Source organism: Lepidochelys kempii, chromosome 16 (assembly GCF_965140285.1).
Source record: "Lepidochelys kempii isolate rLepKem1 chromosome 16, rLepKem1.hap1, whole genome shotgun sequence".
NCBI lineage: Eukaryota > Metazoa > Chordata > Testudines > Cheloniidae > Lepidochelys > Lepidochelys kempii.
In genome coordinates this window covers 5,016,231-5,040,938 of record NC_136395.1, presented here as the reverse complement: position 1 = coordinate 5,040,938, position 24,708 = coordinate 5,016,231, and the positions used below count along the sequence as shown (strand labels likewise).

The 24,708-nt window shown below is 45.4% G+C and overlaps 1 protein-coding gene across 9 annotated transcripts in view; it reads right to left on the bottom strand.

The window, feature by feature from the left end:
* The window catches only part of EXD3 (exonuclease 3'-5' domain containing 3), a 573,707-nt gene that overhangs the window by 314,229 nt on the left and 234,770 nt on the right, over positions 1–24,708 (bottom strand). For 8 of the 9 annotated variants that reach the window (XM_073314573.2, XM_073314575.2, XM_073314574.2 and 5 more), the window contains 8 exons: positions 21,329–21,470; positions 20,175–20,376; positions 19,454–19,563; positions 17,794–17,995; positions 16,616–16,782; positions 12,420–12,590; positions 7,531–7,584; positions 4,144–4,275 (listed from right to left, as the gene is read on the bottom strand). In XM_073314573.2, the coding sequence (XP_073170674.1) occupies positions 4,144–4,275; positions 7,531–7,584; positions 12,420–12,590; positions 16,616–16,782; positions 17,794–17,995; positions 19,454–19,563; positions 20,175–20,376; positions 21,329–21,470 (1,180 nt within the window). The remainder of the gene's footprint in view (positions 1–4,143; positions 4,276–7,530; positions 7,585–12,419; positions 12,591–16,615; positions 16,783–17,793; positions 17,996–19,453; positions 19,564–20,174; positions 20,377–21,328; positions 21,471–24,708) is intronic. The other variant, XM_073314577.2, reaches the window with a different exon arrangement.

The following is a 24,708-nucleotide window of genomic DNA, read 5'->3' as shown; positions in this document are numbered from 1 at the left end:
CTCAGGAGGTCATCTAGTCCAACCCCTGCTCAAAAGCAGGACCCACCCCCAATTAAATCATCCCAGCCAGGGCTTTGTCAAGCCTGACCTTAAAAACTTCTAAGGAAGGAGATTCCAGCACCTCTCTAGGCAACGCATTCCAGTGTTTCACCACCCTCCTAGTGAAAAAGTTTTTCCTAATATCCAACCTAAACCTCCCCCACTGCAACTTGAGACCATTACTCCTTGTCCTCTCCTCTTCCACCACAGAGAATAGTCTAGAACCATCCTCTCTGGAACCACCTCTCAGGTAGTTGAAAGCAGCTATCAATTCCACCCTCATTCTTCTCTTCCGCAGACTAAAGAATCCCAGTTCCCTCAGCCTCTCCTCAGAAGTCATGTGTTCTAGACCCCTAATCATTTTTGTTGCCCTTCGCTGGACTCTTTACAATTTATCCACATCCTTCTTGTAGTGGGGGCCCAAAACTGGACACAGTACTCCAGATGAGGCCTCACCAATGTCGAATAGAGGGGGACGATCACGTCCCTCGATCTGCTCGCTATGCCCCTACTTATACATCCCAAAATGCCATTGGCCTTCTTGGCAACAAGGGCACACTGTTGACTCATATCCAGATTCTCGTCCACTGTCACCCCTAGGTCCTTTTCCGCAGAACTGCTGCCTAGCCATTCGGTCTTTAGTCTGTAGCGGTGCGTTGGGTTCTTCCGTCCTAAGTGCAGGACCCTGCACTTATCCTTGTTGAAGCTCATCAGATTTCTTTTGGCCCAATCCTCCAATTTGTCTAGGGCCCTCTGTGTCCTATCCCTGCCCTCCAGCGTATCTACCACTCCTCCCAGTTTAGTATCATCCGCAAATTTGCTGAGAGTGCAATCTACACCATCCTCCAGATCATTTATGAAGATATTGAACAAAACCGGCCCCAGGACCGACCCCTGGGGCACTCAACTTGACACTGGCTGCCAACTAGACATGGAGCCATTGATCACTACCCGTTGAGCCCGACAATCTAGCCAGCTTTCTACCCACCTTATAGTGCATTCATCCAGCCCATACTTCTTTAACTTGCTGACAAGAATACTGTGGGAGACTGTGTCAAAAGCTTTGCTAAAGTCAAGATACAATACATCCACTGCTTTCCCTTCATCCACAGAACCAGTAATCTCATCATAGAAGGCGATTAGATTAGTCAGGCATGACCTTATCTTGGTGAATCCATGCTGACTGTTCCTGATCACTTTCCTCTCATCTAAGTGCTTCAGGATTGATTCTTTGAGGACCTGCTCCATGATTTTTCCAGGGACTGAGGTGAGGCTGACTGGCCTGTAGTTCCCAGGATCCTCCTTCTTCCCTTTTTTAAAGATTGGCACTACATTAGCCGTTTTCCAGTCATCCGGGACTTCCCCCGTTCGCCAAGAGTTTTCAAAGATAATGGCCAATGGCTCTGCAATCACAGCCGCCAGTTCCTTTAGCACTCTCAGATGCAACTCGTCCGGCCCCATGGACTTGTGCAGGTCCAGCTTTTCTAAATAGTCCCTAATCACCTCTATCTCCACAGAGGGCTGGCCATCTATTCCCCATGTTGTGATGCCCAGCGCAGCAGTCTGGGAGCTGACCTTGTTCGTGAAGACAGAGGCAAAAAAAGCATTGAGTACATTAGCTTTTTCCACATCCTCTGTCACTAGGTTGCCTCCCTCATTCAGTAAGGGGCCCTTACTTTCCTTGGCTTTCTTCTTGTTGCCAACATACCTGAAGAAACCCTTCTTGTTACTCTTAACATCTCTCGCTAGCTGCAGCTCCAGGTGCGATTTGGCCCTCCTGATTTCATTCCTACATGCCCGAGCAATATTTTTATACTCTTCCCTGGTCATATGTCCAACTTTCCACTTCTTGTAAACTTCGTTTTTATGCTTAAGATCCGCTAGGATTTCACCGTTAAGCCAAGCTGGTCGCCTGCCATATTTACTATTCTTTCGACACATCGGGATGGTTTGTCCCTGTAACCTCAACAGGGATTCCTTGAAATACAGCCAGCTCTCCTGGACTCCTTTCCCACTCATGTTAGTCCCCCAGGGGATCCTGGCCATCCGTTCCCTGAGGGAGTCGAAGTCTGCTTTCCTGAAGTCCAGGGTCCGTATCCTGCTGCTTACCTTTCTTCCCTGCGTCAGGATCCTGAACTCAACCAACTCATAGTCACTGCCTCCCAGATTCCCATCCACTTTTGCTTCCCCCACTAATTCTACCCGGTTTGTGAGCAGCAGGTCAAGGAAAGCGCCCCCCCCAGTTGGCTCCTCTAGCACTTGCGCCAGGAAATTGTCCCCTACGCTTTCCAAAAACTTCCTGGATTGTCTATGCACCGCTGTATTGCTCTCCCAGCAGATATCAGGAAAATTAAAGTCACCCATGAGAATCAGGGCATGCGATCTAGTAGCTTCCGTGAGCTGCCGGAAGAAAGCCTCATCTACCTCATCCCCCTGGTCCGGTGGTCTATAGCAGACTCCCACCACGACATCACTCTTGTTGCACACACTTCTAAACTTAATCCAGAGACTCTCAGGTTTTTCTACAGTTTCGTACCGGAGCTCTGAGCAGTCATACTGCTCCCTTACATACAGTGCTACTCCCTCACCTTTTCTGGCCTCCCTGTCCTTCCTGAACAGTTTATAACCATCCATGACAGTACTCCAGTCATGTGAGTTATCCCACCAAGTCTCTGTTATTCCAATCACGTCATAGTTCCTTGACATCACCAGGACCTCCAGTTCTCCCTGCTTGTTTCCAAGGCTTTGTGCATTCGTATATAAGCACTTGAGATAACCTGTTGATCGCCCAACAATTTTGCTCAAGAAAATCCCTGAAAAAGCACAAGAACAAATCCGCACAGACACACCCCTGGAACCCTGACCTGGGGTATTCTATCTGCTACCGAAGATCCATAAACCTTGGAGCTTGGCTGTAGCTCACGAAAGCTTATGCTCAAATAAATTGGTTAGTCTCTAAGGTGCCACAAGTCCTCCTTTTCTTTTTGCAGATACAGACTAACACGGCTGCTACTTTGAAAAAAGAACAAGTACATTATCGGATATCTGAATATATCATTTTGTCCTGATGCAGTATCTGACCCAGACTATGTCCACACCATCTGATCAGCACTGTGATATTCCCATCTTATGGGTGCTACTGAACATCTGGACCACCCGCTTTCTGAGTGACTTACAGACACTGTTTCAACAACTTTTGAAATCAGATATAAGTGGAATTCTAGGAAAGCACACTCTGATGTGCTTTCCCAATATTCATTGCCTTTGGTGCAAAATTTGCAAGCTCCACAGTGCTGGGAAACCCTGGTAGCTATTTACCAGAGCGAATGAAACAAAAGATACTGTTTCTTGGCTCATTTCTTGGCCCACTGTAGACTTGGCTCATTTACCCATAAAGGAATGCTCCCTTTCTAGTTAGTTTTGTATATTTCTTCCCTTCCTCTCTTTAAAACCCTGATAAGATAAGAGATGTTACAAGTCACATTACAGTTTTCAAAGGAATCGATTTCAGCATGTTAATGTAATGACTGAAACAGTGAAACTGGAGGAGATCAGAGTATGGAGAAGATTGAGGCCTAACACAATCAAAAATTATTTTTTAAAAAACCCAAACAATCCAAGAGTATCCAATGCCAAACACAACCTAGATCTATCAGCTGGCAACAAAGTAACCAACCTAACAGACCCTGAGACAAAAAAACCTAGCCTCCAAAACCTACAGACCCTTCCCGATCAGTGTAATCAACAGTTATCAAAATGACAGAGCCATATTAACCATGCCTTATAATTAAAACAGCACATGCTAGGTAGAGAAAGGAGGAACAAAGAAGACTATATCCATGAACATTAAGGTTAAAAGAAGATCTGAAACCAGATGCTAACACTCTTCATGTGCATCTGTGCTATTCTAACTTATTCACCAACATTTCTAAAGGATATTAGCACATTCCAAAAGACACACTCCTTTGTGAAACCTTTCCCAAGTCCAGGTGGGAAACCTGGAACCTCAAAGCAAGACCAAAGGATGTGAAACCTGAGTACTACAATGGTGTCAGCTGTGCACAGCTCAAGCAGTGATGCTAATTCAGAAAGGAAGAGTCCTACCTGACAACGGCTGAAGACATCTGCAAGGGATACTTGAACATTGAAGTGCTTCAGAACCTGGAAGGCCTGCTCCTTTGCTTTTTCCGAACAGTCCACAGAGAAACACCTTCCTTCTCCTACCTGGGACTGCAGCTTCAAAAGAAAATCACACACCAAAGAGATGTCAATCAATGCACTCACACTGCTGGGATCTGGGCTCATTTCCATATGGTAGCTTTGGTTTTAATAACAAAGTTTGATCCTATTGTGTTACCTCACTAAATTCAGATCTAGCAAACACAGAAGGTAATTTAACACTTAGCCACCTTTGTAAAGAGCTTGGAGCTTGCTGGAGCAATATAATGTTCAGAATATACCACATGACAGCCAGTTTGAATTCCCCTTTAATTTAGATACACAACTGTAGGGGTGCTCTCTAGGATGGAAATGGGGGATTTTATTTAACCATTGCTCTCATACTGAGGCCAGCTGGAAGATTGTACGCCGGTATGAGAAAAAACAAGCTAAGAAATGAGAAGCTAGCACTTGACAATAGCTTGGCACTGTGACGTTGCACTCTATATGATTTTATAAAAATATGCTAATGAGTGTGAATATAATGTAACTAGAATATGCTTCATGCAAAAGGTCTCTTGTAAGGTATCATTACAAAGTTTATAATCTACTGAGCATGGTCATCCTATTTGTATAAATGTATCACTCTTGTATCTGAAACTAGAAATATGAAATATAACTCTGAGGTCCTATTGTAGTTATGCAAAGTGTGGGCCATTAATGGTGATCTGGAATCTTAATGGCTCCCATTAACCAGGACAATTACCTGTAGATGGCTCTGTTTTACTGGTAAGTCTTCCTGTGTACCTGTGGGCTGGCAAGTGGGTAATGAAGTCTTACAGTGACTTGTGATCATGTCACCTGAACAGGAATCCATCTTTAACCTGGTGCTTTTCCATTGAGAAGAGGGGTGGGAACCCAGAGGGACAAAGGATTCCCGCCTTACGTAAAAGATATGTAAGTGGGTGGAACAGAACAAAGGGGGCGGCCATCATGAGAAATCCCCTAGCTACCACCTGAGCTGGAACAAGGGCTGTACCATGGGAAAGGATTGTTCCCAGACTAGGAAGGCATCCAGTCTGTGAAAGAAACTTATTGAAACATCTCTGAGGGTAAGATTTTATCTGTAATCAGTTTTATTACTGTACTAGACTTAGACTTGCATGTTTTATTTTATTTTGCTTGGTAATTCACTTTGTTCTGCCTGTTACTACTTGGAACCACTTAAATCCTACTTTCTGTATTTAATAAAATCACTTTTTACTTATTAATTAACTCAGAGTATGTATTAGGGGCAAATAATGGGGGGCAAACAGCTGTGCATATCTCTCTATCAGTGTTATAGAGGGTGAACAATTTATGAGTTTACCCTGTATAAGCTTTATAAAGGGTAAAACAGATTTATTTGGGGTTTGGACCCCACTGGGAGTTGAGCATCTGAGTGTTAAAAGACAGGAACACTTCTTAAGTTGCTTTCAGTTAAGTCTGCAGCTTTGGAGCATGTGGCTCAGACCCTGGGTCTGTGCTGGAGCAGACTGGCGTGTCTGGCTCAGCGAGACAGGGTGCTGGAGTCCCAAGCTGGCAAGGAAAGCAGGGGCAGAATTTGTCTTGGCACATCAGGTGGCAGCCCCAAGGGGGTTTCTGTGATCCAACCCATCACAGACACCACTTCACCTTCCTAAGTTTATCTGCACTGCACCTTTTTACCTCGAGTTAGCTGGTTGCCATTTAGCTTGGGTAGTAACTGTGGCCACTCCCCACACGTGTGTTCCACAGACAGGTTTAGCACAGATGTTTGTATCCTGGAACACACATTTAGGGAACATCCAGACTAGCCTTTGTAAATGTGTTAACTACTTTGAGATAATTGGCAATCAATTAACTTTAGTAAACAAGCCTAGTGTTTACTAGTGTATAACCCTGCTGTCATTTTGTAACATACACAAGGGACATACAAGTGCTATGAATCAAATGGCAGCAGTCAATTCCCCATACAATACTCTACATCCTAAAGTAGTTATTTTCCTAGTGCAGTTCCCTCCCTCTGCCTCCTACCAATGGGTCTGATCGTGAAGTATCTATGGAGCTAGGAGAAGTGTTAAAAGTAGAGTCAATGGAAGCTCCACTTCTGTTATGACTGCGGCACTGAGCCCTAAATAACCAGACAAGGGCCACGTCTATACAATCACTTATGCCAGCAAAATTTATGTCGCTCAAGGGTGTTAAAAAAAACAGCCCCCTACGACATAAGTTTTGCCGGCGTAAGTGGTGGTATGCATAGCGCTATGTTGGTGGGAGAGCTTCTCTCGCCATCACAGCCACCAGCACTCCCGGAGGTGGTTTTATTATGACAATGGGAGACCGCTCTCCCGTCAGCATAGAGCGGCTCCATGAGAGATCTTACAACAGTGCAGCTGCATCAGTTCAACTGTAAGCTCATTAGTGTAGATGTGGCCTCAGTATTTAAAGGGTTCTTTCATGCACCCAGCAACAAACTGTATTAACTAGTAAACCCGCAAGGTAGATTCTATGATTACTCCAGCTCCAGGTACAAACAGAAAGTGAAGACAGGTAGGACTTTTTGTATCTGCAGTCTGGAATCTGTCGTCCTCACAATCCCCAGCGGTTTTACTGCTCTAAATGAATTTGTGGGTCACAAGACAGGGCACATGATCTTCTACAATGGGTACTGTATCATTTCAACTACTGAATGCTATAGTTAAACATGCATTAATGGTATTTGGGAGGGTAATTGCATTCTGTTTCATTGAGGGATATGGGCATTTGCTATGGGGCTGAGTGCAGCGGCTGTTTTATTTTTTTTCACACACATAAAGCAATTCAAGCTTCCAATTGGGCCTGTGTTTGGCATTTCCAGCCTATCTCCTCCAAGCCTAAAGAAAAGCTCCAAAGCATTAGAACAGCAGATAGTGTTGTCAGTACTGATACAGCCAAGAAACAGGAATCTCTTTTTACTCCTTGGTGAAATGGATGGGAAGTGAATTGCATTGAATCATGATGGATAAGCCGCACAGAGCCACTTTGTTCTGGGATGTGTTTGCTTTATTTTACATTTTGAGATGCAGTGTAATTTCTCTCACCTCTGGCTGAATATAAAGTGTAAAAGAAACTTATTCCCATCCCTCTGACATTCAGAGCTAGAACAAGCCTTACAAAATCCTTTATATGTCAATGGTGTTCAGTACAGAAAACAGATGAAAAGTCAGTCCAGATGTTGCTTTCACATTTGCCTTTTCCTCTCCTCCAATTTATGCATCCCAGTCCATGAAATGACACTACACAAGAGAAATGCCAGAAACACTTAGCACTTACTGTCTGATATGGGAGTCCAGAAGTTAAAATGACCCTTCCTTCCTGCCTCGCAATCTGTGAATGATGGAAAAGCCATAATTAACACGGATAAAAAATACCAATGAAAAATACCTCCCAATCAGATCATATTAAAAAACGAACACATTTGGTGACACAGATTCCATGCCATAAAGCCTCCAACATGAATGAAATGAGCCTCACACCCTTGTGAGATAGGGCAGAGCTATGGGGAACAAAGGCACAAAGACTTGTCCAAGCTCACACAGGAAGTCTGTGGCAGAGCTTATCTCATGACTTCCAGACCAATCCTCAACCACAAGACCATCATTCCAGTACAGAGTTTGTTCCGAATGATTGAGGGGTTCCCAAGCCATACTCTTGATGTTCATGATTTGGTGAGATTCATTTGGAATGCTTTGGTAATGAAACAGGCGAGTGACTCTAGAACCAAGATGCTTCACAAAGATGAAAATGTGCCTGATCTCTGTGTGACAGAGCAGTATCTCCACCTGTAAATGGACATTGGTGAGGCCTCATCTGGAGTACTGTGTGCAGTTTTGGGCCCCACACTTCAAGAAGGATGTGGATAAATTGGAGAGAGTCCAGCGAAGGGCAACAAAAATGATTAGGGGTCTGGAACACATGAGTTATGAGGAGAGGCTGAGGGAGCTGGGATTGTTTAGCCTGCAGAAGAGAAGAATGAGGGGGGATTTGATAGCTGCTTTCAACTACCTGAAAGGGGGTTCCAAAGAGGATGGCTCTAGACTGTTCTCAATGGTAGCAGATGACAGAACGAGGAGTAATGGTCTCAAGTTGCAGTGGGGGAGGTTTAGATTGGATATTAGGAAAAACTTTTTCACTAAGAGGGTGGTGAAACACTGGAATGCGTTACCTAGGGAGGTGGTAGAATCTCCTTCCTTAGAGGTTTTTAAGGTCAGGCTTGACAAAGCCCTGGCTGGGATGATTTAACTGGGAATTGGTCCTGCTTCGAGCAGGGGGTTGGACTAGATGACCTTCTGGGGTCCCTTCCAACCCTGATATTCTATGATTCTATGACTACAGGCTACTGGGGTAGATTTCCCCTCCCCTTAGCTACTGTATATGGATTTACGTTTCACTCCTAACAGAGGCTGCATTCTGAACTAGGAATGGGGTTACTTCTCATCTCTATGCCTTGCCCTGTGTTCTGTTAGAGACCTTACTCTCTCTCTATGTATCCGACCTCAAGACATTGGGGCCTCTCCTCTGGTTAGGAGTCTGGGAAGCTCCCTCTGGCTCCTATCAACACTAGTCCTTATGCTGGCAAAAGGAAATGCCGAGAGATCAACGCAGTGCAGTCTCTCTACTTTCACCCCAGAATGAGCTGGGCTGTCACTAAGTGTAAACAGGAAAGGCAAAGCTTTAGAAATTAAATTGTGTGTTTTTTAAAACCACTTCAACTCTCTCTCAGCTACAAACCATGGCATGTTCTTCTTGGGCCCATCCAGTCTAGAGAAACACATTAGAAGAGAGAAATCCCTGAAGTCATAATCTCCCTTTGCAGTTGATTCATCCATGATTCAGCTAGGTACTATTATCATTATTATATCTTGAGGAGCTTGCCCATCACATGGAACATGATAAGGGTGGACTACACAGAGCTTTGTTCCAAACATGTCTTGCCAGAGGGCCCTTTTTATTCTTACCTTTGTACAGTTACTAGCTACCACCACTAGGCTGAGAGAGCACTCAAGGCCACCCCCTAACATGCTGGATGGTGCTCTGACGCAAACAACAAGCTTACTCTCTTAGTAAGGCACACGTCTCCAGAGGAACTGGGGCCATGGGAGTGAAATCACCAGGTCAGCTCCAACTCTCACTCTTTAGTGAGCATTACAAAACAGCACCAGGAAATCCAGAACGTGACTGGCTGATGGTGAATCACTGCTACAGCTTACGGCACATTAGTGCCTGTCCTGCTGGACCTTTATCGCTCAATTAAATTACAGGGATTTGCCAACAAGGGAAAAGAGATCTCTTAAATTCCTTCAGACCTATGTGTACTTCAAAATAACTCTGAGGATTTCACAGCGGGAACACTCCATTCAGACTTCCTGCTGCTGCGGTTAATTAGTTCAAGCTTGATAAAAGCCCCTTGTCTAAATGGCACTGGAAAGGCAAGGCAAGTCACATAAATAAAAGTAAGAAAAGCAATATTTTTTCCTGAAATGTTTGTCGGCTTTTGTAGCAATGCCTGGCTGAAGTGCACAAAGGGCAGAGGAGCCTACCTTAGACGGAAACCAATGGGAAACGTAATTCAAGGAGAAGAGCATGTTCTCTCCTCTTCATAGAGAGAAATAAACAAATGGAACTCTGGTACTAACTGGCCAGGAATCAAGTAAAAGGACAGACACCAAACTTCAGGCTCTAGCAGCAAGCTGGAGTGAGCCAGTGCACAGCACTCTGGACCAGGAGTCAGGGGATATGGCCTGTTCCCAGCTCTCCCAGGAAACAGAGGGGTGACTTTGACTAAGTCACTTCACCTCTCTGGGCCTCAGCTTCACACTCAGGAGAGCAGGGATGATGACACAGACCTGTCTTTGTAAGGCGCTTTGAGCTCTCTGGAGGAAGAACTCTGTATAAGAGCTAGCTACTAGTATTTATTACTTGAAAAGGCACCACATGCCAAAGGGACTATCCTGTTCTGCTGTGGAGCTACTTTCAATGGCATTAGCTATGGAATAAGAATAGCGTTCTTCAATATGAAAGCACAACCTAGGTGCGGTAGGTGTTGTGTAAGCTTCATTGTACAGTGCTGTCTGTGCATCTCAATCCACACCTGCACCCAGTTGCTATGCCAGGCCCTCCAAATGTATCTCATGCTAGCCAGCAACACTCATGAGCCTTAAACAACTATAAATACGCTTTAGTCCTGACCTGCTGTGCGTTTGCTATACCCCTGACCTGCTATATCCCTGCTATTTGAATCCTAGATTTCTCCTAAGCACACATTCCTGAAAATGAGCAACGGCTCCAAATCCCGACAGTAGTTTCATAACACTGGCTTATGAACCATACCAAAACCACCCAACTCATTTGTACCAAGATCACACAGACATTGGGTTTGGTGTGAATTTAGGGAGCAGTATTTCCCAAACCACAGGAGGGATATTGCTCTACCACTACCATAAGCATTATTCCAAGAGGGTACAGTGCAAACCCAGAGATGCAGGCTTGCATCTTGCTTTTAAGCAACATCTCAAATAAAATCCAAAAGCTGAGACCATCCACTTAGTAATATTCACAGTTGCTTTAGCAACTGGTGCTGGAAAAACAATAGGAAGCAAATGCAAGGCTATTCAAGGGGCCTTGCTTGGCAAATGAGTTGCTAGAGGGATCTTTGCAATGTGAGAACAAGAAAGATGTACGTGTGTGTATGTACGTGTGATTAATGATACAATTGAAATAACTGTAATAGAAAAACAAACCCTGACTTTGCGTGTGCATGTTGTGGGCCCAGGTGACACTGGTGGGTTATTATGATAGCATCTTTCAAACACACCAAGCCCTGGTGATCACTCTTCAAATCTCTCTCCTGTTTCTGGGAGAGCTGGTTGCTGACTTTCTGTGTGCGCAATGTTCAGCATTCGATTTTTATTTAAATCATGATTCTCAGATATAAAGAGGGCAGAGATATCCATTTTTATCTCCGATTATCCAAGCACACATCAAAGCTTCTGCAATGCAGTAACTCTCCAAGGGCTTTTGATAGCGAAAGGATGTTTGCCTGGTCACCATAGAGAGTACAATCTGAAACATCCTGTCCGGAGTATGATAAGGCATCAGAAGAAGAAGAGACGGATGGGGGGGAGGGGTAGATGCGGGATAGCTAGTGTGTTTTAATGACTCATGTAAGTCAGGGATGAGATATTAATTATTTCTCCAGAAGTTAAGGACCGCTCAGGATTCCAGCCAAGCAGACATCTGAAGAAGAAACTTCCTGTACACTAGGCCTGGTCATCACAGCATATTTGATAGCAACAAATTGTGTGGGCTGGATATCTCCATTTCTGTCATAGCAGAAATATGTGTGAAATGAAAAAGTGTGTGTCTCTTTCCTCCTAGCCTTAGGGGGTCAGACATAGTGGCTATGGGAGTCCAGATTCAGTGCTAGCCACCTCAGCACATTTTACAGGTACTTCCTTCTTGAATGTTCAAATCTGACTCATTTCTAGACATCCTGGAGTTGTTTAGCCAGGCTGGGTGTAAGTGTACCCCATGCTAGCAAGTTTCCTGATATTTTATCCTGGAAATCTTCACTCACATGCAGCACAGTCCTGCTTTGATTATGTTCCCTCTGGGGTGTCTAAGAAACAAGCCAGACAAATTATTTCCCTTCCTGTGGTTCTATCCCATTATCGACCAAATGCCTTCTGGGCCCCAGTCTTTTGCCCTAGTCGCGATGGCACTGCACCATTATAAATACTCGTAAACTACTGGTCACACCTCATGCACTTTTGTTCTTTTAATTGCTTGGCAGCTCCCAGCACTGCTGTCCATGACAGAAGAGTGCAGCTATGAACAAGCTCACAGATCACAAACGAGATCACAGAGCTCTAAGGTGCCCCAAGTACTCCTTCTCTTTATGCAAACAGGGTTTGGTCCCACCCTCTCTCCCCAGGAAGTGGAAAGCATAGCCAAAATGATAACGGCCAGGTCTGCGAGGCCACTTGTGACAGTACTGAGACAGACAATGGGGTGTTAGCACACGAACAGGATAAGTGTGTAGCAGGCAACGCTCTCAGGCTCTTTGGGCAAGGAGGAATATTAATACCAACTGAAATCACATTTGTTTAAACACTGTGCTTTCCCTACATGGTGACAACTAAAGCAACCCAACCAAGACTGACCTCAGCAGCTTTTCTATGGTTGTCGTCATTCTCTAGCATGCGGACGTCCACTCCGAGGCAGCGAAGGTGGCGCCCAAGTCCCTGCAGCATGTTATCACAGACCACGCTGAACTCCTTCGGGGAGACAGAAGGAGGGGGACGCAAGGCCGCCATGCCAATCACTTTGGCTTGCTACAGAAAAACAGACATTCAGGGTTGACTGAAGTTTGTTTATTTTAGTTCAAATGTCCGCTGCCTGGAGAGTCCCCTGAGACACCATCCCATCTTTGGGAGGCTGTATTAATGTAGCAGGGAACCTAATCAGGGTACTTGGGGCTGCAACCCCAAACCAGCCTCCAATGCTCAGCTTTGCTTCTAGTATATTCAAATTAATAGGCCAGGTTGACCTGACTTGACTTGAAAGACCTGTTTACAGTCTGTAGGTGGTGACAGAGCTTAGAACAGGGAGCAGCTGCAGGGGACATTATTATACGCAGTATTGCGGCTGCAGGGGCCATTATCATACACAGTATCACGGCTGCAGGGGCCGTTATCATACGCAGTATCACGACTGCAGAAGAAGTAGGGGTCACCAAATGAAATAGGCAGCAAGTTTAAAATGAACAAAAGGCAGTATTTCTTCACACAGTGCACAGTCAACCTGTGGAACTCTTTGCCAGAGGATGCTGTGAAGGCCAAGACCATAATAGGGTTGAAAAAAGACCTAGATAAGTTCATGGGGGATAGGTCCATCCATGCCTATTAGCCAGGATGGACACGGTTGCAAAACCATGCTCTGAAGTCTCCCAGGCCTCTGCTTGCCAGAAGCTGGGAATGGGCAACAGGGAATGGATCACTTGGTGATTACCTGTTCTGTTTATTCCCTTTAAAGCTTCTGGCATTGGCCACCATCAGAAGACAGGATACTGGTCTGACCCAGTATGGCCATTCTTATTTTCTTATCTCAGATACCAGTGGGTGGTCTCTGTGAGTATATGCTCACTTTTCAACGGTGACACAGTATGAAGATATTTACACTGTTAAATCTATGTTGCTGCCTTTTCTCAAAGAGACTTGAAGCTCTCTGGGGCAGGGCTTCTTCCACTTCGTACTTGTGCAATGCCCAGCACAATAGAGCCCGGATCTCAGTGCGTCCCTGGACACTACTATAATAAACATCAACAATAGTCACTTGACTAATTAATTGGATTGTACAGGTGACAATGATGGATCCTGAGTTCACAAGGAAGTCCAAGCCTGTAAAACTTATTGTAGCAACCTTTGCAGCAATAGCCCAGATATGTTTAATTTACAATATTCCCATTAGTTTAGGATAGTAAATTTTGCTGAAAAACCTTGTATGCAAATAGAAAGATGCTAACATCAATGGCAACTTGCTATATTCGCAAAAAGAAAAGGAGTACTTGTGGCACCTTAGAGACTAACCAATTTATTTGAGCATAAGCTTTCGTGAGCCACAGCTCACTTCATCGGATGCATACTGTGGAAAGTGTAGAAGATCTTTTATACACACAAAGCATGAAAAAATACCTCCCCCCACCCCACTCTCCTGCTGGCAATAGCTTATCTAAAATGATCACTTTCCTTACAATGTGTATGATAATCAAGGTGGGCCATTTCCAGCACTAATCCAGATTTTCTCACCCCCCCCCCCCACACACAAACCCACTCTCCTGCTGGTAATAGCTTATCTAAAGTGACCACTCTCCTTACAATGTGTATGATAATCAAGGTGGGCCATTTCCAGCACAAATCCAAGGTTTAACAAGAACATCTGAGGGGGGGGGTTAGGAGAAAACAAGGGGAAATAGGTTACCTTGCATAATGACTTAGCCACTCCCAGTCTCTATTCAAGCCTAAGTTAATTGTATCCAATTTGCAAATGAATTCCAATTCAACAGTTTCTCGCTGGAGTCTGGATTTGAAGTTTTTTTGTTGAAGAATTGCAACTTTCATGTCTGTAATCGCGTGACCAGAGAGATTGAAGTGTTCTCTGACTGGTTTATGACTGTTATAATTCTTGACAACTGATTTGTGTCCATTTATTCTTTTACGGAGAGACTGTCCAGTTTGACCAATGTACATGGTAGAGGGGCATTGCTGGCACATGATGTCATATGTCACATTGGTGGATGTGCAGGTGAACGAGCCTCTGATAGTGTGGCTGATGTTATTAGGCCCATCTGCGATGTACATTGGTCAAACTGGACAGTCTCTACGTACAAGAATAAATGGACACAAATCAGTTGTCAAGAATTATAACATTCATAAACCAGTCGGAGAACACTTCAATCTCTCTGGTCACGCAATCACAGACATGAAAGTTGCAATTCTTCAACAAAAAAACTTCAAATCCAGACTCCAGCGAGAAACTGTTGAATTGGAATTCATTTGCAAATTGGATACAATTAACTTAGGCTTGAATAGAGACTGGGAGTGGCTAAGTCCCATTATGCAGAAGTAAAGAAACAGAAGTAAACAAACAGATTGATAGAGCCAGAAGAGTTCCCAGAAGTTACCTACTACAGGACAGGCCTAACAAAGAAAATAACAGAACGCCACTAGCCGTCACATTCAGCCCCCAACTAAAACCCCTCCAACGCATTATTAAGGATCTACAGCCTATCCTAAAGGATGACCCAACACTCTCACAAATCTTGGGAGACAGGCCAGTCCTTGCCTACAGACAGCCCCGCAACCTGAAGCAAATACTCACCAACAACCACATACCACACAACAGAACCACTAACCCAGGAACTTATCCTTGCAACAAAGCCCGTTGCCAATTGTGCCCAAATATCTATTCAGGGGACACCATCACAGGGCCTAATAACATCAGCCACACTATCAGAGGCTTGTTCACCTGCACATCCACCAATGTGATATATGCCATCATGTGCCAGCAATGCCCCTCTGCCATGTACATTGGTCAAACTGGACAGTCTCTACGTAAAAGAATAAATGGACACAAATCAGATGTCAAGAATTATAACATTCATAAACCAGTCGGAGAACACTTCAATCTCTCTGGTCACGCAATCACAGACATGAAGGTCGCTATCTTAAAACAAAAAAACTTCAAATCCAGACTCCAGCGAGAAACTGCTGAATTGGAATTCATTTGCAAATTGGATACTATTAATTTAGGCTTAAATAGAGACTTGGAGTGGCTAAGTCATTATGCAAGGTAGCCTGTTTCCTCTTGTTTTTTCCTACCCCCCCCCAGATGTTCTGGTTTAACTTGGATTTAAACTTGAAGAGTGGTCAGTTTGGATGAGCTATTACCAGCAGGAGAGTGAGTTTGTGTGTGGGGGTGGGGGGATGTGAGAAAACCTGGATTTGTGCAGGAAATAGCCCAACTTGATTGTCATGCACATTGTGTAAAGAGTTGTCACTTTGGATGGGCTATCACCAGCAGGAGAGTGAATTTGTGTGGGGGGGTGGAGGGTGAGAAAACCTGGATTTGTGCTGGAAATGGCCCACCTGATGATCACTTTAGATAAGCTATTACCAGCAGGACAGTGGGGTGGGAGGAGGTATTGTTTCATATTCTCTGTGTATATATAAAGTCTGCTGCAGTTTCCACGATATGCATCTGATGAAGTGAGCTGTAGCTCACGAAAGCTTATGCTCTAATAAATTGGTTAGTCTCTAAGGTGCCACAAGTACTCCTTTTCTTATTGTAAGGAGAGTGATCACTTTAGATAAGCTATTGCCAGCAGGAGAGTGGGGTGGGGGGAGGTATTTTTTCAAGCTTTGTGTGTATAAAAGATCTTCTACACTTTCCACAGTATGCATCCGATGAAGTGAGCTGTGGCTCACGAAAGTTTATGTTCAAATAAATTGGTTAGTCTCTAAGGTGCCACAAGTCCTCCTTTTCTTTTTGCGGATACAGACTAACACGGCTGTTATTCTGAAACCTGCTATATTGTTTGTATTTCTAAATAACGTTTTCCAGCAGAGGAAATAAATGCACTGACCCCTATGTAGGGAACCTTGTGTTTAACCCACTAGCGCCAGTGATCATTTCTCCAGTGAAATAGGAAAGTGAGAAGGATTTTTGCTACCCCCAGACTAGAGAAAGGCCTGCAGACAGGCTTGACAGGCATGGCTAATAGCCTGCTTGAGAGGTGAAGCCACTGTATACTTTGAAGAGATTGGGAGCAGTGTATAGTTCTTTGAAGATGTTTACAAACCTGCTTGGAAGGTGATGGCATTTCTTGTTGATTCAGCTGCTTCTTTGCCCTGTGTTTTGTGGTAGGTTTAGCCACCAGGCTCTCAGTGAGATCTGAACACAGGCCAAAGCCTAACGGATCTTCACACAGTTTCTTATACACCTCCAGCAAGCAGTACGCATCAGAAGCTACAAAACAGAATATGCCCATCAGTTTGGCTTTGACCAAAATAGAAAGAGAGGCTTTTGTGATGAAAACAAGAGGGACTTCACCTATAGAAATGCAACTACATCCAATCGCCCTTGGTAGCTGCAGGTATCTAGCACTGTATCTTACAGTCTTGTATAGATTCAGTAAATATAATAATCAAACAGGCTTTGACCCATAATCCCATTTCATCAGTCCAGAACTAGCACAAATGTGATATCTTTCCCCTCACAGAATTCAAAGAGACGGAGGCACACTCAGCCTTGACACAAAGAAGCTGCAACCCTCACTGCTTGAGACGTTCAATTCTAACTTGAGGATTTAGCCACGCAGCCCCCATTCATTTCAATGGAAATTGTGTGACAAAATCTCCTAGTCAGCTATGCAAATCTCAAACACTTTGACCTGAGTGGGAGTTGCCCCTGCTTACAGAAGGACTGAATTTAACACTGGGCTGGTACTGTTTTACCACTCCGTGGATTTCCGCTATCTCACTGTGACTCATCTCTGGATTTATACCTACAGTTCACATTGACCTGCCTGGACCAAGGCCCCTGTAGTATAGCTCCAAACGCCATCCATGCCCATTTTGAATTCAGTGCATCCTTGTGATATACAGGACATAATAGTGGTTTCCCAGAAAAGCTGTGTGCAGTGAAATGAAGCAGAAGGAAGTGGACTTTTTTTTCTTTTCAACTATTCAGAGGAGTTTCCATTGAGATTATATTTCATCAGAGTAATTTGACTGGTAAAGAAATTCTTTTATCAGAGAAACAATGATTCATTGGACAGCTTACGCTCCAGCCATTAAAACTAGGTCCATACAAGGACAAACAAAACATGTGCTGGCTTCTTTGAACAGGAACTAATCTGCAAAGCCATTTTCCCCTCTGCTAGTTAACATTTTTTCCACATCTACACATCTAATGAAATGCGGGCCCATGACAGAGCTGTCCATAGCACCTTGCTCTACAGTTACATGCTAACCAGACCTGCATAGAGGATTTGTTCCTCCCGCAGCGGCCGTTTCTCCCAGTTGGAGAGCTGCTCAGTTTTATTAAGAGGTTTCCCCAGGACATGCTGCACCAGCAGACTGAGCCCTCTTTCTGGCTGCCTGAACCTTCTGTCTCCACAGCTCTTCTCCTGTGACAGTACATCAACTTGAAGGCTGCTCTTCCTCCAGCATTTCTGTAACTGAAGGGGGAGAGAAAGATGCAAAATAAACAGATTTCAAAACAGATCCTGAAAATATCACATGTTGCAGTGGGGTGGAAAGAACAATCAAGGCATGTGGTCAGGAAGCAATCCTAATGTAATCACCTTTCACTTCAGTAAAGGTACACACAGCCCTGCTATCTCAGACAAGGGCTGGCATGGCAAACTGGATACCCGAACAGATATTGGATATTTGCTTGACAAACACACTCGTTGGAAGTGAACTTGGTTTCAAAGCCTGGAAGGGAAACAGCAGCCTAGTTTGACTGCATCATACCGGGAGCGCTTTTTTGAATTTTTTTATTTCATACTTTTTATTAAAGCAAAGTTACGATTGTACATTACCTATTACTTAGTCAGGACCAAGTTCATATTCAAAGAACCTGGCTAAAGATTCTGGCTTGCTGACTGTGGAGCCCTCTTCCTCTGAGTATGCTAAAAAGGGTGACCAAATTTCTCCTGGAGCATTTTCCTAAGATGTTAAGAAGTTGGGTCAGGGAGTGTCTCTTCTCACACGTTTACAGAGCATCCAGAGGAGATAGTCCCTGAGCCAACTGAGACCACTGGGCACTAACACAATACAAATAATAAAGAAATAATAACCACAGAACCCCAGCATCTTCCTCCCCATTTTGTTTTTTCTGAGCTAATGTGTTAAACAGAAAAGGTGCCCCAGGACTAGAGCAAACAATGACAATTCTGAAATGTCCCTCACTCAATCTGGATAGAACTAAGGCTGTGACTACCTGTGGACACTAGAGTTTCCCCAGCACTTCCTGAGTTATGACGACAACCCCAGGAGTTTGGCTAAATCCCAACCTACCTCCTTAAATTCCCCCTGCAGTTTCAAACAGATGCAATTTTTCATTTTCTTACTAAAATTACTGCATGCTGCTGCACAGCTACTGAGTTCTAACCTAAAGCCAGCTGCATTTCAGTAGCAGATGAGTGCAAATCCTGTACTGCACTGACTCTACAGCTCCATGCTCTTAATAAGGAGCTGTCTATTAAATCCATAACTACTCTATGGACACTACCAAATGTTAGAATAATGAAACTTTTATAATAAACTTTTATAAGTTTTATAAATTCTGCAAGAATTTGCTCATAGCAAGTATGAGTGTGATGGTTGTGTTCAAAAAGCCCCCCTTAGTGAATGGACCTCTGGCTCCATTTTAGTTCCTTTCATAAAGGCAAAGTGGAAAGCTATTAAAATACCCAGCCATGTCTTTTTAGCTAATCAAAACTGAATGCTTGTGTCTCTCTCTAAAGAATTACATCACCCCAGGAACTAGAGATGGAAAAGACCTATTAGGTCATCTAGTCATCTCCCTGCCAATATAGGATGCAGAAAGACAATGCTGTGAAATAATGACAGTTATCTTCCGGTACAGTCAAGAGAAGGCATTTTCCAAATCTTCAGATTCCCATTCTTACTTGTTTATCTACTGCAAGCAGGTCCACTATGCCTTGCACCTGCTTATTCATTTCTTTAAAAGCAGAGCACGTAGCAGCTAGGCTGTGCAGGTCTCCGGACATCCCATAACCTGCAGAGACAAAGCCTCAAATCACACAGATAGAAAAATGAGTTCTGGGAACTGGTGCATGGCAGGCTAACCTGAAAGCTCTGGGTTCTGGTTCCAGGTGTGCTAACCCAGAAAGATATCAGTTCTGGTATGGGGTGGGTTAACCCAGAGAGCTATGGGTTCTAGTAGCAGATGAGCTAACCCAGAGAGCTATGGGGTTCTGGTTCCATGAGGGCTCACTTGGAAAGCTCTGGGTTCTGGTACTGGGTGGACTAACCCAGGGAGTTGCGGGTTCTGGTATGGAGCAGGCTGACCCAGACAGATATTTGTTCTGATACCAGATGGGTTAACCCACAGACTTGTAGTTTCTGGTGTGGGGCAGGCAGTGGTGGAAGCTGTTCACCCTGCTGCCTGCCATGGCGGCCGTCTAATATAGAAGGCTCCCAAAGCAATAAGAGAAGAATGTTCTAAGAGCCTGTTCTAACTGGACTACATTACACCCTCCTGGGGAAGGCCCCATGTATAGAGGGCAGGGAAGATGAAGTTCCTGTTGTTCCTATGTATGTGAAGTAGTGAGAAAGGCTGACAGTTCCTGCAGTGGAAAGCAGAGCATAGGGGAAAGCTTAAGTTACCTAGTTTAATGATGGTTGGATCTGAGAAGAGGGTCTGGACAAAGTGAGAAAGCTCCTCCATCTCATCTGGCTTGAGGAGCTGCAACAAATCCAGGAGGAACACCTGCTCCTCGATAGCAATCTGCATCACCGAGACGCGTGGCTTTCCCACCACTCCAAATGACGGCCTCCACTCCATGTCGATGCCAACAACCTGGCCAGGCTGCAGCACATACAAAAGGCTTTCTTTACTCAGGGCTTCTCTACATGGGACATAGACTGAAACAGCAATTGTGGAATAGCTCCCTGGCTGGACACTCTACTCTGGACTAAGAGTGACTTTACTGCAGAATAATTACTGTTTTGGAAGTGCACTAATTATTGTGAATAAAGTGGATTTTATCCAGATTACAGTGTCCCATGAGAAGTTTTTCCTGGTAGCTTGGGGTGAGCAAGCTTTTTGGCCCAAGGGCCACATCTGGATATGGAAATTGTATGGTGGGCCATGAATACTCATGAAATTGGGGGTTGGGGTGCAGGAGGGGGTGAGCACTCTGGCTGGGGGTGTGGGCTGTGGGGTGGCACCAGAAATGAGGAGTTCAGTGTGCAGGAGGAGGCTCTGTGCTAGGGGAGGGGGTTGGGGTGTGGGTGATGGGGGGGATGAAGGCTCTGGCGGGGGTGCGAGCTCTGGGGTGGGGCCGGAAATGAGGAGATCAGTGTGCAGGAGCGGGGTCCTGGCTGGGGCAAAGGGTTGGGGTGCAGGAGAGGGATCAGGGCTGGGGCAGAGGGTTGGGGCATGGGAGGGGTTCAGGGGTGCAGGTTCTGGGTGGCACGCATGGAGTGGCCTCCAACCCTGCTCCCCAGCTGGAGCATGGGAGCAGGGCAAGCCCCAGACCCCGCTCCCCACTGGGAGCTTGAGGGCCGGATTAAACTGGCTGGAGGGCGGATGTGGCCCATGGGCTGTAGTTTGCCCGCCCCTGCGATAGCTTATTCCACAATAGCTATTCCAGTCAATCTCCAAGCCCACAGGCCTCAGAGATTTCCTACAGAAAGTGCCAGGCATGCTCCTGCTGCTCCTGGCATAGGCTGACATGTATTTGATGATGAAGGTCACAAATATTCCACCCCATGTTACATAATTGACACTAAAAAACCAACAACAGGGAGATGCTTACCTGCAGCACCTTCTCCCTCCACCTCAGTATCCCTTCCCATGTCTGCAGAAAGTGAATGTTCTCCCTGGGAATGGGGATCTGGTAATAACCCTCCTTCCTATCCTCTTCATAGTCATCCACTGTGCTCTCAGCATCTTCTACCCTGCACAAAACAAGAGCCAGCAACTTTTAACAGGGCCACCCTAAGATTTCAGGGCCCAAGAGACATCAGAAAGTCCTAGAACCCCTCTCCTCACATCCCAGTCACCTCCTCTCACTCGATCTCTCTTCTCTCTCCACTTTCTCTGACCCTTTCCTTATTCTACTCTTTCTTTCTGTTCCTTTCAGCCTTGACTCACCTTCTCTCCCTCATCCCCTGCCCCTAAAATCACCAAAAAACATCAGTGTATGTGAGACAGAGATGGAAGCTTGGAGCACAAGTCCATTCCATCAATAACACATACACATTGGAAGTAGCCTCCGGACTAGAAAAGCCTCTCAAACCCAGACTTCTCATCATGCATTACTCACACTCCATTCTCTTTCCCAGAACTGATGTGACCTTAAAGCCAGCAAGTGAGCTCTGACTTTGAAATTAGCACATTGTAAGGACTCGACTTCCAGCCCCTCACCATGAACCCAGGAACCCACTAGCTGGCATGGCCCCATGCACAGGCTGGCTCTGACCTGCTTAGGGCCCAAACCAGAACTTCGGTTTTCTCATTAGACAGGAACAGGCAGAGAATCACAGGCTGCCCCACCTACAGCAGGATTTCCACCACCTAGGGGCCATTGCCTCTGGCTCAAGAGGCCTCCTCTTCCATTGAGCTTAGAGTGGGATGGCTCATAAAGGGTTCACTGACCTCTCCTTCCTATGCCAGTTTCCCCCAGCCCTTTCCCTGTACAGCATCTACACCTGTTATTCCCTCTGTTCTATGGAGCTGGACAGACAAAAACCCCTAGAAGGTTTTCACACTACTCCACCACCTCCCTGCACTTTGGGGTCTAGGTGCTAAGAACAGTGGTAAGCTGAACTCACACCCAGACTGAGATTCCCCACCTGTTTCACTCTCCTACACTAAGACTTCAGGCAGTGCCCCAGAGAGAGGTGCAATGCGAGTGCATTAACACCCTGGCACTGTTAGGGAGATGTCTGCAGAAATGGGGTTTGTGAGTTATCATGGATTTCCTAGAACAGAATCTTACACAGCACGAGTTGGTTCCCCATACAGCAGAGGCTCTTGCAATAGCTTTGTAAATGCTGTAATAGCTTTGTTCTTGTGAACCTTCCAGATGATGCAATCGAAGGAAAGAAAGAGTAAGAGAAAAACAACTATTTTGTACATATCATGAATTTCTGGCTAGTCTCTTTCCCACAGAGACTTTAAATGGTTTATTATTTGAGAAAATATTTACTAACCTTGTGTTTCAGGGACTGTGTGACTAATTTTGTAACATAGCAGCTTGGTGCTGTGCAAACATTCCCTCGCAGAGATGGTATGTGTGCACGCTGAAGTCAATATTTGTGTAAAATATTTAATGAAGGTGTGAAATCTCATCTCTCCCGGAATATTCTGATCTGCACAGCTCAAGAGGAGCATATGGTGGGACCAGCAGCAGAGGTGATGTCATCATTCATACTCTGATACCATCTCTTTCTCTTGCAGCGTGAACGCCCTCTGTGGGAACCTGCTGCTAGACTGTTTCAAGTGCTAAGAAAAGAGAAGTGGCTACATTTGGATCCAGGGCTCCATGGACTGCAAAGTACTTCACCATGATGGGTTAGGATTCTTATCCTAGGAAGATTGCGGTACAGAGGGCTTCACTTACCCATCCAAATAGACTGCGAATGGCGGAGCTGGCATATGCCATTGAGGTTACTGACATGTTGAGTTCTGATGTTGGTTTCCTGCCACGGTGCATGCCCGGAGTTTGTGGCTCTCTCGTAGGCATGGGCCCCGCCTGCCCGCTGTTTGGGGGCTTACCTTGCATGCAAAGAAAGGTCATGCGCTGCCAGTAAGGTACTGCCCCCTGCCAGGGGCAGTCTCCTGCAGGCCCAGATTTCAGTGTCTCCTGAGCATAGCTGCTGTGCTTCCCTTTCCACTGGGCTCTGTGCCCTTTGCTGGCTGGTGGTGAGGTGGGGGCAGGCTATCATGTGTCTCCCGTGGCAGAGGCTAGCGGCTGCAGGACTGATAACGCTATGCAGTCCATGAGTCCCCAAGTGCAAGGCTGCCATTGCACCCAGGCTACTCAGCAAGACAGCCCAGAGCTCTCCTGCTTTGTACTAAACATTCAGGGCCAGATCCTCTTCCTTGTGCAAAGTCCAAGTAAATGCACAGGCTGCTTGGGGGAAAGAATACCTCTGTCCTTGGCCCAGTGGGCTGGTAGAGCCAGCAGCAGCTTCTTGAGAGACCAGAGGACTGCAATAGCCTTGACTGAGGCTCTGCACACCTGCAGGAATCTGGCTGCTCCGATAATCTGGCTGGTGGGCAAGCATAGGAGCGTATGGATCCATGTGCCTCCTCTAGCTTGGCTCGTATCCAAAACACCTCCCCATGCTCTCATGGTTTAAGCCCCATGGAACACATTTTCACCGCAGATGGGAGTCGTGGACACCACTGCATGGACTCTCTGCATACTGCCTCCCTGCACAGCATAACCACACCAATTCTGCTATCTTTTATATCCTACGTGCTAGAGGGAATGGGCAGGTTGTGCCCCTCAGGTGGCGACATCACCAGTATCATGCAACTTCTGGATTCTTTAAACTTAGTGCTCCCACCCTAAGACCTGGCTACTAGATGTTTTGCTGTTAACTGCCTCTGTCTGAAATACCTCATGTACACTGCCTGAAATAAGGGGGTGGGGGAATATACCCTGAGACATGAGTCAGGAAGGAAAAGCAAGATTCAAGAAAGAAGCAAAAAGAGGAGGAACACCAGACTAAGCAGCTCCTCAGCAGTTCGCTCTCAGATATTTGCACATGGATTCTTCAGAAAGTGTGGTGGATTTAACTTTAAACTATGGATTTAACTGAACAGCTACTGGAGCTCAGACAATCATTTGGACAGAATGGCTAGGCAGCAGTTCTGCGGAAAAGGACCTAGGGGTGACAGTGGATGAGAAGCTGGATATGAGTCAGCAGTGTGCACTTGTTGCCAAGAAGGCCAATGGCATTTTGGGATGTATAAGTAGGGGCATAGCGAGCAGATCGAGGGACGTGATCGTTCCCCTCTATTCGACATTGGTGAGGTCTCATCTGGAGTACTGTGTCCAGTTTTGGGCCCCACACTACAAGAAGGATGTGGATAAATTGGAGAGAGTCCAGCGAAGGGCAACAAAAATGATTAGGGGTCTGGAACACATGACTTCTGAGGAGAGGCTGAGGGAGCTGGGATTGT